At 40.1% G+C, this 11,650-nt stretch overlaps 1 protein-coding gene across 1 annotated transcript; it reads right to left on the reverse strand.

The window, feature by feature from the left end:
- Window positions 1-2,350: 2,350 nt before the first annotated feature.
- Window positions 2,351-8,998, reverse strand: WNT8A (Wnt family member 8A). Its single transcript, XM_063938775.1, has 6 exons — window positions 8,928-8,998; window positions 8,806-8,839; window positions 8,559-8,697; window positions 7,167-7,292; window positions 5,474-5,616; window positions 2,351-2,911 (listed from the first exon to the last, which is right to left on the reverse strand). Exons 1-6 carry the CDS (start codon window positions 8,996-8,998, stop codon window positions 2,351-2,353), a joined length of 1,074 nt encoding a protein of 357 aa, XP_063794845.1.
- Between the last annotated feature and the right edge of the window lie 2,652 nt (window positions 8,999-11,650).

Genomic DNA, 11,650 nt, shown 5'->3' on the forward strand with positions numbered 1-11,650 from the left:
GCGCCCAATTACAGAGTACATATGCACATAATCAAAACAGGAAAACAGTGACTTACAGTTGATGACAATTTAGGACAAGTACAGGGTAACTAAGCATAACTACACCAGTAAATGACAGAGAAGTTCCAGGTGGCCAAAGAACTGCTTGATTTGGGCAGTTGAGGATTATTAAAGTAAGAAAAGGATAAGCACATGAGGGAAGAGGGCCCTACTCGTGAGAGCTTACAATCTAAGGGGAGGGGTAGACAGACAGGGGTGACACAGATGGGGTACATAGAGAGCGTAGAACAGAGGGTTAGGATGAGATTTGGCTGGGTTTGGTAAATAAATGGGTCTTAAGAGCCAGTTTGAAGTTTTGTAGAGAGGTGGAGAGTCTGAGGGGGAGAGGTAAAGAATTCCAGAGGAAGGGAGCAGCACGTGAAAAATCTTGGAGATAGGAGTGGGAGGAAGTAATCAGAAGACAGGAGAGCCGGCGTGCATTAGCAGAGCGAAGAGGACGGGTGGGAGAGTAAAGGGAGATAAGGTCAGAGATGTAAATGGGAGAGGAGTGGGTGAGTGCTTTGTAAGTGAGAGTGAGAAGTTTGAATTGGATTCTGAAAGGGAAGGGAAGCCATTGAAGGGCTTGTAGGAGAGAGGAGGTGGACGTAGTGCGTTTGGTGAGGAAGATAAGCCGGGCAGCAGCATTGAGGATAGATTGGAGTGGAGAGAGGTAATTGTCAGGGAGGCCAGTTAGGAGGAGATTACAGTAGTCCAGTCTGGAAATAATCAGTGAGTGAATAATGATCTTAGTGGCATCCTGGGTGAGAAACGGTCTGATCCTGGAAATGTTTTTGAGATGAAAATGACAGGTTTGTGAGAGGTGCTGAGTGGTAAATTTTACTGTGAGTGATAAATTGCACCAGCCAATCAGCTCCTAACTGTCATTTTTCAAACACAGTCTAACATGGCAGTTAGAAGCAGATTGCCTGGTGGAATTTATCACTCACCGTGAAATTTATCACTCATTGATAAATGAGCCCATTTATCTCTTCACTTTATCACTCTCGGAGACTTAGTACATCTCCCCCTGAGAGACATGTAGGATAGAGAGATAAAGGGGTCTATTTACTAAGCCTTGGATGGAGATAAAGCGCATGGAGATAAAGTACCAGTCAATGAGCTCCTGTCATTTTTCAAACACAGCCTGTGACACCACATGGCAGTTAGGATCTGACTGGCTGGTACTTTATCTCCAGCGACTTTATCTCCATCCAAGGCTCAAGGGGGGTACTCACGGAGCAATCACTGCTTAAAATCTAAGCAATCTGACTAGATTGCTTAGATTTTAAGCATGATCGCAGGCCAACCTAGCAGGTCGCTCACGCTGGGTGAAATGAGCGCCCCCCCCCGTCTCCCTCCACACGCTCAGCACACATCTCTCTCACATCGGCCCGTAAGTACTGGGCTTTAGTTCATAAACCCCCTAAGTAACAAATAATCAGTTCCTGTCATTTTTCTAGCACAGCCTGTCAAATGGCAGTTAGGAGCTGACTGATCGGTAGTTTCTCTTTCTCCACTTTCTTTCTCTCCAATATTTGATAAATCTCCCTCTAAGTATCATGCCATACATACACATACTAACTCCAATTTGTCCGAAGACAATTACCTTACTGTACCAATATGTTTTTGAACATAAACATGGGAAGACAGACCAACTCCACAACTGGAGAAACATCATAATAGAAGACATAAAACAGGACTGATAATATTTACATTGTTTCTTAAAAAATAATAATTTCACAACACAACTTAACCAAAGGTTGGGATCTGCATTTATCTTGAAAAGTGCATATGTTTTATTTGAAACAATATTTGCAATGAACATGTAAAGCACCAACTAGTTCATTATATACAGTTTTTTATTTAATTATTAATATTTTAGACTAATGATAAATTAAGAATAAAAAAAAGCACAGAAATAGTTCAACAAAGATATGAGACATAAACATTGAATGGTATTGTCCATGGTACACTGCATGTCCTGTCGTTATCAGGGTTGCCAAGAGAAATCCTGGGCCCCGGTACAACAACTTACTGGGCCCCCCTGCCCCCACTGGAGGGGGTGTGACCACAGCATGCTGAGGGCATGGCCACCCCCCTTTGGGGGAGTGTCTAGCACATCAGAAGCACCCACTCACAGGAGCATGGCATGCCTCACAGCCAGGGCAGTAGTGATCCTGGCTGGGCCCAGGTACTTTTCAGGGGGCATAGCCTAATCACAGGAGGACCTGGGCTCCCACTGGGCCCCTCTATCAGACCTGGGTCCAGGTAATTTGTGCCCTCTCCCCCCCTCTCCCGGCACCACTAGTCGTTATCTCTGGTGTCCTCTGTTCTTTCTCTTTATGAAGACATCAGAGTTCCTGTCTCTCTTGGAGCAGTAGTGCTTGATGACGACCTGCTTGCATTGCTCACACTTTACTGTGCAGCACCAGTGAAATTTACAGTTACAGCTACTAATAATCTCAATCTTCTTCTCTTCTACTTTAAGGCTGCATTCTGTACACAGTCTCCTGCAACTTCTCCTCTCCCACTGTGTCAAGTTCTTACCACTTTGCAGGCACTCCCGTCCTTCAGTCCCCTGGAGACCAAGGGTGGCATTTTTTAGGCAATAGTCAGGGGAATCTTCCAAGAAAATAAGTTCGGATTTAGCAACGGAGCCGAAAGCATCAGCTATGGCACCTCTGTTATCAGCGCTGTTACCGGATCTAATTTTTTTCTTGTCCATGTCGAGTTTTAAAGCCTGGTCATGCTTAACTTTTAAATGGTTTCCAATATCCCGAAACTCTGCAAGCTGCAACCAACATGTTTGTACACTGCAGCTGCCTGATACTCCGTGGCATTTGCAAGTCCTCTTCATAGTGGCTTTAACAGCCTGTGAAAACACAGAAATATTTAAGGAGTTGCATCATACTGAAATATCCAATCCTTTTGTTATATGTACAGTATATATCACTGACAGATACATAATGCAGGGTATCACTGGAGGAAACATTGGAGTCATGTATTGCATGCTTATGAATGTGGATGCTACTGTATTTTAATGTTTGGCTTCTATATGAAGCCAATATGGTAGCTCATATTTATCAATGCATATATGCAGAAGATGTATACTATCTGCGTACATTTAGATTTCACTTCCACTCATAAAGTGAATAGAATTATTGTATTACAAATTTCAATAATTTTCTCTTAAAGCAGATTTCAAAGTTATAAGAACATGCCTTCAAATAATTATATAACATTAGCAAAATCAGGAAGACAAAGGTAATATTCCTACAGTGACTAATACATATCTTCATTATACTCATTATTGTTACATTTATGCATTTTACGCATAACTTTAGTGTTGTTATTTGCATTATTTTGACAGGCTAGAATACATTTTGCATATTTCAGTATGAACATAACATTTGCATAAATGGGGCCTCATTTAGTTTTTTTTTCATTAAGACACATAATCGCATATTGTGCATACATATGTATCATAAATGTATGTGTCCATATTTACATTCTGTGTATTCTTTTCTCCCTACACCTGGAGAGATAGTAAAGAGATGTGCAAAGGTGTGCAAGCATATGCTGAATATGGGAAATGGGTATTTCCCTAATGGCAACACAAATGGATGTAGACACATATAAATATGTGACGCTAGTAAGTAGGTATAGGCGGGGAGGGGGGCGTGTGTGCGGACACTCAGCACTCTCTCTCTTCCCAGTCCAGTACACTTTGCTGTGTGCTGGGATGCGGATGGCCCAGGGATGCTACTGCCGCTGAGGGGCAGCAGTCTCCAGTCTTATCCCTATATATATTACAAGGATAGGCAGGTGGGTGGGTGTGAACACTCCGATCCCCCCACCTGGACCTGTCCCCTGTGTGAGGGGGACAAATCTATCCCCCTTCCCAGCATATGGTGCCGCATTTAGGTCCTTATTCAGGTTTGATAGCAAACCAAAAAAGTTAACAATTGGGTAAAACCATGTTGCTCTGCAGATGGGGCAGATGTAACATGTGCAGAGAGAGTTAGATTTGGGTGGGTTGTGTTCAAACTGAAATCTAAATTGTAAATGTAAAAATAAAGCAGCCAGTATTTACCATGCACAGAAACAATATAACCCAACCAAATCTAAATCTCTCTGCATATGTTTCATCTGCCCCACCTGCAACATGGTGTTGTCCAGTTTCTTGATAATTTGCTTTACTTACAAATATAGTAAAATTTACATTTTGGGGGGATGAGAGGGGGTGTGACCACACCTCCGCAATTTTTCAACGCCCTACCCAGTACCCATGCTTGTCACTGCTCTTGATGGCCCTAGTTATAGGGATATTGACTAATGATAATGGCTATGTAGCCACTTAAAATGGTCTGTTTGAAGGTTGTTGTACAGCTGATGGGTCCTAATTTGTTAGGATAGCAGATATATTATAGAAATTAGCGTCTATTTGCAACATTACTGCTGGACAGGTGATTCCCATGTAATTTATAAAGGGATAACCATCAGATTTTGAGATGTTTCATTATTTTATTTATTTGGCAACTGTGACCCTATTGCCTGAGGGTAATGCAAATTTTGCATTTACTCCTAAAACCATCAAACACTTCTCTACACTGTCTCTATGCTATCATGAGCTGCAAGTATACACACTTGTGTGCTTCAGGTATGCACCTGTTTGATAATGGATGCATCATAGTGATGCATCTGACTGAATAAATATACATGATAACATGCTCTTTCCTTTCTGCATCTTTTCCAAATATAAATGAGTACCAAACTTTTATATGTAAAAGTATGAAAGCACACATCCAGCTAAGCTGGTCAAATTCAATAAAACTAAAAAAAGTCAATGAACATAAAATAAAATATGCAGACATTAAAAGTGGACATCTCACCTGCACACAGTGGAAGGGGCCATTTTGTGGGCTGTGAATAAATGAGAATGCAGGTACTAGTGACATCACTGATGCATGAGGTACTTTGGGAATTGTTTCAGCTTGAACAATGGTTTAGCCCACAAAATGTCTTTCTGTGCATGAGTAGGTGATGGGTCCACTTCTAATTACAAATCAGCTACAATATTTGAAAATATAATTGAAGGAACAAGGAGTGCATTACATTTAAGCATGAGCACAAACCAGTGATACTCATTTAGTGACACTTTGTTTTAGTGCTCTTAATCCAAAACTAAAGACACATTATGCTAAAGTGTGAACTCTTGGACCACACTTCTCTAACACCTACAGCAATGGCTGGCCAGAATTTGCACATGTCAAAAGGAGAAAGTGTGAATATAATGTGCCAGGAATTAAGAAATTACCTCCATTGACCATTCGCTAGACTGCATGTCTCTGCCTCTATTCTATTTTAATGCAGTTAAATTAAAAAAACATGTCAAGAAGAAATACAATTAGCAAACAAATGTTAATGGACTTACAAGTCTTCCTGCTTCATTGTTATGCAAGTTCATTAATGCTCTGGCATCTTGTCCTGTCTCCAGGCCATCAACAAAGAGCTTTGAAATCCTCTCTCCAAATTCAACATTATCACTGCATCCACCCCATACCCAGCCTCTTCCTCCTAGGGACAGTATGGGAAAGGTAGAATTGGTCTTTTCATTTATTAAATGCACTGTCTATAATACAACTTTATCTAAATCAAACTTGAGAAATGCAATAGGACTTCATGCTAAGCTGAAATATAAAGGTAAAAGTTACTAATACATGTCTTTTTTTTAAACTAGTGAAAGCAATGTTACTTCACATGGTTAGTTTAATGGCCTCTCAGTGTATTCCCCTGCTGTGCATTACAATGTGTGTCTAATGAACGACACGGCAGGAAAGTGGCTGCTGAAACCAGGAAGCTGATAGCATAAATGAAAACTGTCTCCTAAATAAGGGGAAAGTTAAAATATTTAAGAGATCATCACTGTATGTGTAGACCTATTCATGTAATCTAAATAATGTAATATATCTGACATGCCATACAACCATCTTATATAAAAAAAACACTCCAAATGATCACGAAGTAGAGATATTCACAAAATCCTATATCTTGCTGTTTCTCTAGGACTATAACATTGCCAGACCCTAGCAATTGTGTTTTTCAGGGAAGTGATCTATCCTGGGCATATAACAGGAGAGGTGTGGGCAGAGTAGCAGATGAAAAGGTATTTTCAGACTCCCTTACCTCCTCCCCTATCAGCGGCTGCACAGTTATACATGTGCTCCTGTATTTATCTACTGTATCAGGTATCTACTGTATAATGTAATATCCATACATATCCTGAGTTTGTACTTTTTGACTATATGGTATGCCTACTGCACTTTAGATACAACAATTGCAAATACTGGGCCCAAATCAGCATGGATCGCAGAAGTGCGCAAGTGCAAGGACTTAAACTGCAATCACAGTCCTAGTCCCGACGGGGGGGGGGGGGGGGGGGGGCAACTGAGCATCGATGTAGTGTTTTGTAGTCGTCCTCGCGCCATTCGGGGGGGGGGGGGGGGGGCACGGTCTGGACAACACAGATGTGTCTGGACCATATGTGGGACAGCCGCTGCGACCTGAAACATGACTGTCTGGTGACTGCAGCCTTTAAAGCAACCCTTAAGATGCGAGAACGTTGCTGTATAGCCATGCGCTCGCATTTTAGTAGGGGGGCAGCATACGGGGTGGCCTTGCCGTGTGCTGGGCGGCCCCCCGCATGCTAGAGACATGAGTTGTAGTTTTATGATTTCTCTGAATTGGGCCCATAATGCTGAAAGGCTCCGCAGATTATATTATTTCTGAAATAATGCAGTGAAACTTCAAATGTAACTAGCACCAGGTATTAGAATAGCAAATATAGTTATGGCTAGGTTACTAATAACATATTAATACATATATTTTGCTTGTATAAAAGATTCTTTCTACACTTAAAATGAACACCAATGATCTCCTCAATGATGACAATGTGAACTTTAGCATTTGAAATGACATAATAAGTAATAACACAATGCACTGCTATTTCTGCAAAACATTAACTATTTTACTATTTATTAAGATTCTAAGTTCCAAATGTCTCTCATTCTTTTTAAATAAATGTAACAAAAATAATGTTGCAAATTTAAGCTAGCAACAGAACGTACCAATTCGTCCATTTCTGGAATCATCACATCCACAATTATCAAAATCCCCCATGCTGCAGTTTCTGGTCAAAGTGTACATTACTCCGGCTGAACTGATAGCGTGTACAAAAGATGTTTCTCTCGTTGCTAGGTGGAAAAATGAAGATGACATTCTCATTATATGATGCATGGCTGCAAATGAACAGCAAACCTTTATTCAGAAATAAACCATCAGCCGAAACACAGGCTTATCTTTTTAAAATCCTCAGTATGTTTAATAAAATGGCAGTGACATCCCAATAAGAACTCACATTTGTGTTACTATACATTGATTTAACAAACATTCTCTTATTTCCCTGTATTAAGAAACGCTGCCAAAAGATAACAAAAATCAAGGTTTATTTCTACCTTTTGACAACACTAACATGTAATGCAGCATTTTAATATTTTATATAGAATATTTAATTATAGTTTATTTCTACCTTTAATTACCACTGACATGTAATGCAGCATTTTCTATAGAATATTTACGTAATCACATCAGTCTCTGTCTTAGTACACCCTATTCCCTTCACATGTTCTGGATTCCTCTCATACTCCAAAAACATGCTTATAGCTTTTTTTAGCTTCTGACTAAATGGACCCTAGAGTGCATCTTTGGGTGGAAGGGAAATTATACTATAATATCCATTGGGGAAAAGTATGGTCTAATACACTCTATAAATGTTATGTAATGCGGTGGTTCTATGCAAATAAATAATAATTGATGTATAGACTATAAAATCCAAGGGGCAGGGATTGAATAGAATGGTCTAATATTCTGATTAACAGATACAGTAGTGCTCTGGATGAAAGTTAACCCATGACCTCAGCAATATCAGTGATACTACTGAGCCACCGTATTTGTAACCCTTTCTTAGAGTAAATATACTATGCCATAACAATAGATAAAAAAAAAAAAATAACACAGCCAAGCAAAAAAGGGTATTGCAGATATATGGAACCCAGTCTAGACAAAAATATTATAGAGTACTGTATGTTGCAATATATGAAGAACAGCTGATGCAACACCTTTATAAGCTCTTCGTAAGACTCCTCTTTGGCACTGCAATTTGTAGTCTTTTCCAGGGCAGGATACTCAATGTACTGTATGTATTATTTGTTTCAATGTGTAAAGTATTTCATATTAGTAAAACGTGAAAAGCTGTTGACAAGCAAAAATGGAATACTCCTAAGATTGTATCTGAATTTAAGCAGTCTTTGTTCAGAGTATAAATTAATTTGTCTTAAACAGAAAGCACAATGGTACTGCTAGAATAGTATAATAGCTATAGTCAACTATTATGTGTGTAATAAAAATAACATAAATTCTAAAAGCAAATAAACAAAAAAAGCCTTGAAAGAGCAAATTACCGCTTCTGAGTCCGTTTTGGGTTGCTAGTTGAAGAGTGCTCTCAGGACAGTTCCATCTCTCCCATGCAAACTGAAACTTACATTCCTCAATGCCACTCTGAGCTCCAACTGCCACACTTGTAGAGTATGTCAAATAGGCCTTTGTAAAATAATATAACATGGTTAAACAGTGATCATTTGCATATGTATGCATGCTTACTACGGTGCAGTAATAATGAAGTCAAATGTACATTAAACTCTAAATTACCTTTGGCCCTGTCATCAGAAAGTTGTTAACTGACCTGGAACAAGACAGAATAGACAGATTTAGCCTTTCCTCAGGGGAAAAAGAGTTAGAGAAAACTTCCCTTTCGCTGTGATCAAGCTTACCATGCTGATGCTGTGAAAAATGGGCAACAAATTAGAACAGTGGCCAGGGCGCCAAGTATTTTGTATTCCATGAGGATAAAGGTTTTCCAAGAGTATAGTCCAAAGTGATGTTCACAGAGAGGTGGTAGTCCCAACAAATGATTAGTGTAACACTTGTGATACTTATAGGGGTTGGTAGGAATGGCAGGCAACTATTTTACTGGTGACCAATAACACTGCCAAAATGGGAAGTTCATTGGTTAATGTGGGAAAAGGTGACACCTATTATAACACTTTCAAAAGACAATGGAAGTGACCCAGAGCTGTAATGATAGAGCAATACACTTACAATTGGTGGTTTTAATTATATTAAAACTTTTTAAATGGCCTGGTTAAACTTTTCATTGACAATATGATAGCCAAATGAGTTACCTTTGTTTTGTATCAGTTTTATATATATATTCATATTTCAGGTGCTGAACTTCTCCTGAACATACATATAATAGTACATGTTACCTCATCAGAGCTCGACTCGCAACAATTTTAAAATGACTGACTATAGTTTTATATATACATATATATATATATATAAATATACACACATATATACTGTGTGTGTGTATATATATATATATATATATATATATATATATAAATGGGTGGGGGGGAGTATTTAATAACACAAAACAGGGGAATTTTATTTGCCATAAACTGATATTGTTGAAAATACTTTTCCATCATAAATAATATATAGATTTATTTATTTATATTTCTTCAATCATTGTGAAAACTTGTACTTATACTGATATGGGATCTACTGGGAACCCAATATCCATAACTTTCTAAGAACAACGTTAATGCAGAAGTAACTTATTGTAGCAGCAGCTGCGGTTATGTCATGCACACAGACCTTAGCTACAAATTGTTTCCTTCTATAGCCACTGTGAGGAGCAATTGGAGATGGGGGGGCGGTTAGTTTCTGGGTATTGTAGTACATTTTAGGTATTATGACCCGCATGACAGCACACTTCCAAGCATCTCCATAAATCAAGCACTTTTGATTATGTTCTCTTTTACAACCAGTACATATTCCTGTAAGGCTGTGATATCTGCTAACTATCTGTTCTGTAGGTACTGCCTTTTGTACCATTTGCAGTTTAAAAGGCCTTTGTTATAGCAGTCTAGGCTGTATACTGTAGGATAAATCAGTGAGTTTTGTCTCACAATGTCATTAGACAAATTGGGTCAGACAGTAGAGTCAGTAAGGAAAGCTACTACATATTAGAGATGAGCGCCTGAAATTTTTCGGGTTTTGTGTTTTGGTTTTGGGTTCGGTTCCGCGGCCGTGTTTTGGGTTCGAACGCGTTTTGGCAAAACCTCACCGAATTTTTTTTGTCGGATTCGGGTGTGTTTTGGATTCGGGTGTTTTTTTCAAAAAACACTAAAAAACAGCTTAAATCATAGAATTTGGGGGTCATTTTGATCCCAAAGTATTATTAACCTCAAAAACCATAATTTACACTCATTTTCAGTCTATTCTGAATACCTCACACCTCACAATATTATTTTTAGTCCTAAAATTTGCACCGAGGTCGCTGTGTGAGTAAGATAAGCGACCCTAGTGGCCGACACAAACACCGGGCCCATCTAGGAGTGGCACTACAGTGTCACGCAGGATGTCCCTTCCAAAAAACCCTCCCCAAACAGCACATGACGCAAAGAAAAAAAGAGGCGCAATGAGGTAGCTGTGTGAGTAAGATTAGCGACCCTAGTGGCCGACACAAACACCGGGCCCATCTAGGAGTGGCACTGCAGTGTCACGCAGGATGGCCCTTCCAAAAAACCCTCCCCAAACAGCACATGACGTAAAGAAAAAAAGAGGCGCAATGAGGTAGCTGTGTGAGTAAGATTAGCGACCCTAGTGGCCGACACAAACACCGGGCCCATCTAGGAGTGGCACTGCAGTGTCACGCAGGATGTCCCTTCCAAAAAACCCTCCCCAAACAGCACATGACGCAAAGAAAAAAAGAGGCGCAATGAGGTAGCTGTGTGAGTAAGATTAGCGACCCTAGTGGCCGACACAAACACCGGGCCCATCTAGGAGTGGCACTGCAGTGTCACGCAGGATGTCCCTTCCAAAAAACCCTCCCCAAACAGCACATGACGCAAAGAAAAAAAGAGGCGCAATGAGGTAGCTGACTGTGTGAGTAAGATTAGCGACCCTAGTGGCCGACACAAACACCGGGCCCATTTAGGAGTGGCACTGCAGTGTCACGCAGGATGTCCCTTCCAAAAAACCCTCCCCAATCAGCACATGATGCAAAGAAAAAGAAAAGAAAAAAGAGGTGCAAGATGGAATTGTCCTTGGGCCCTCCCACCCACCCTTATGTTGTATAAACAAAACAGGACATGCACACTTTAACCAACCCATCATTTCAGTGACAGGGTCTGCCACACGACTGTGACTGATATGACGGGTTGGTTTGGACCCCCCCCAAAAAAGAAGCAATTAATCTCTCCTTGCACAAACTGGCTCTACAGAGGCAAGATGTCCACCTCATCATCACCCTCCGATATATCACCGTGTACATCCCCCTCCTCACAGATTATCAATTCGTCCCCACTGGAATCCACCATCTCAGCTCCCTGTGTACTTTGTGGAGGCAATTGCTGCTGGTCAATGTCTCCGCGGAGGAATTGATTATAATTCATTTTAATGAACATCATCTTCTCCACATTTTCTG

The sequence above is a fragment of the Pseudophryne corroboree genome, chromosome 9, assembly GCF_028390025.1.
Source record: "Pseudophryne corroboree isolate aPseCor3 chromosome 9, aPseCor3.hap2, whole genome shotgun sequence".
In the NCBI taxonomy this organism is placed as follows: domain Eukaryota; kingdom Metazoa; phylum Chordata; class Amphibia; order Anura; family Myobatrachidae; genus Pseudophryne; species Pseudophryne corroboree.

Excerpts from the sequence above, each read along its gene's own strand:
- WNT8A (XM_063938775.1), bottom strand. The coding sequence starts at position 8,998 with ATGGAATACAAAATACTTGGCGCCCTGGCCACTGTTCTAATTTGTTGC. Across the intron at positions 7,293-8,558 it reads CCAAAACGGACTCAGAAGCG|CAACGAGAGAAACATCTTTT; the intron begins GTAATTTGCTCT and ends TTTTCCACCTAG. Across the intron at positions 2,912-5,473 it reads ACAATGAAGCAGGAAGACTT|GCTGTTAAAGCCACTATGAA; the intron begins GTAAGTCCATTA and ends GTGTTTTCACAG.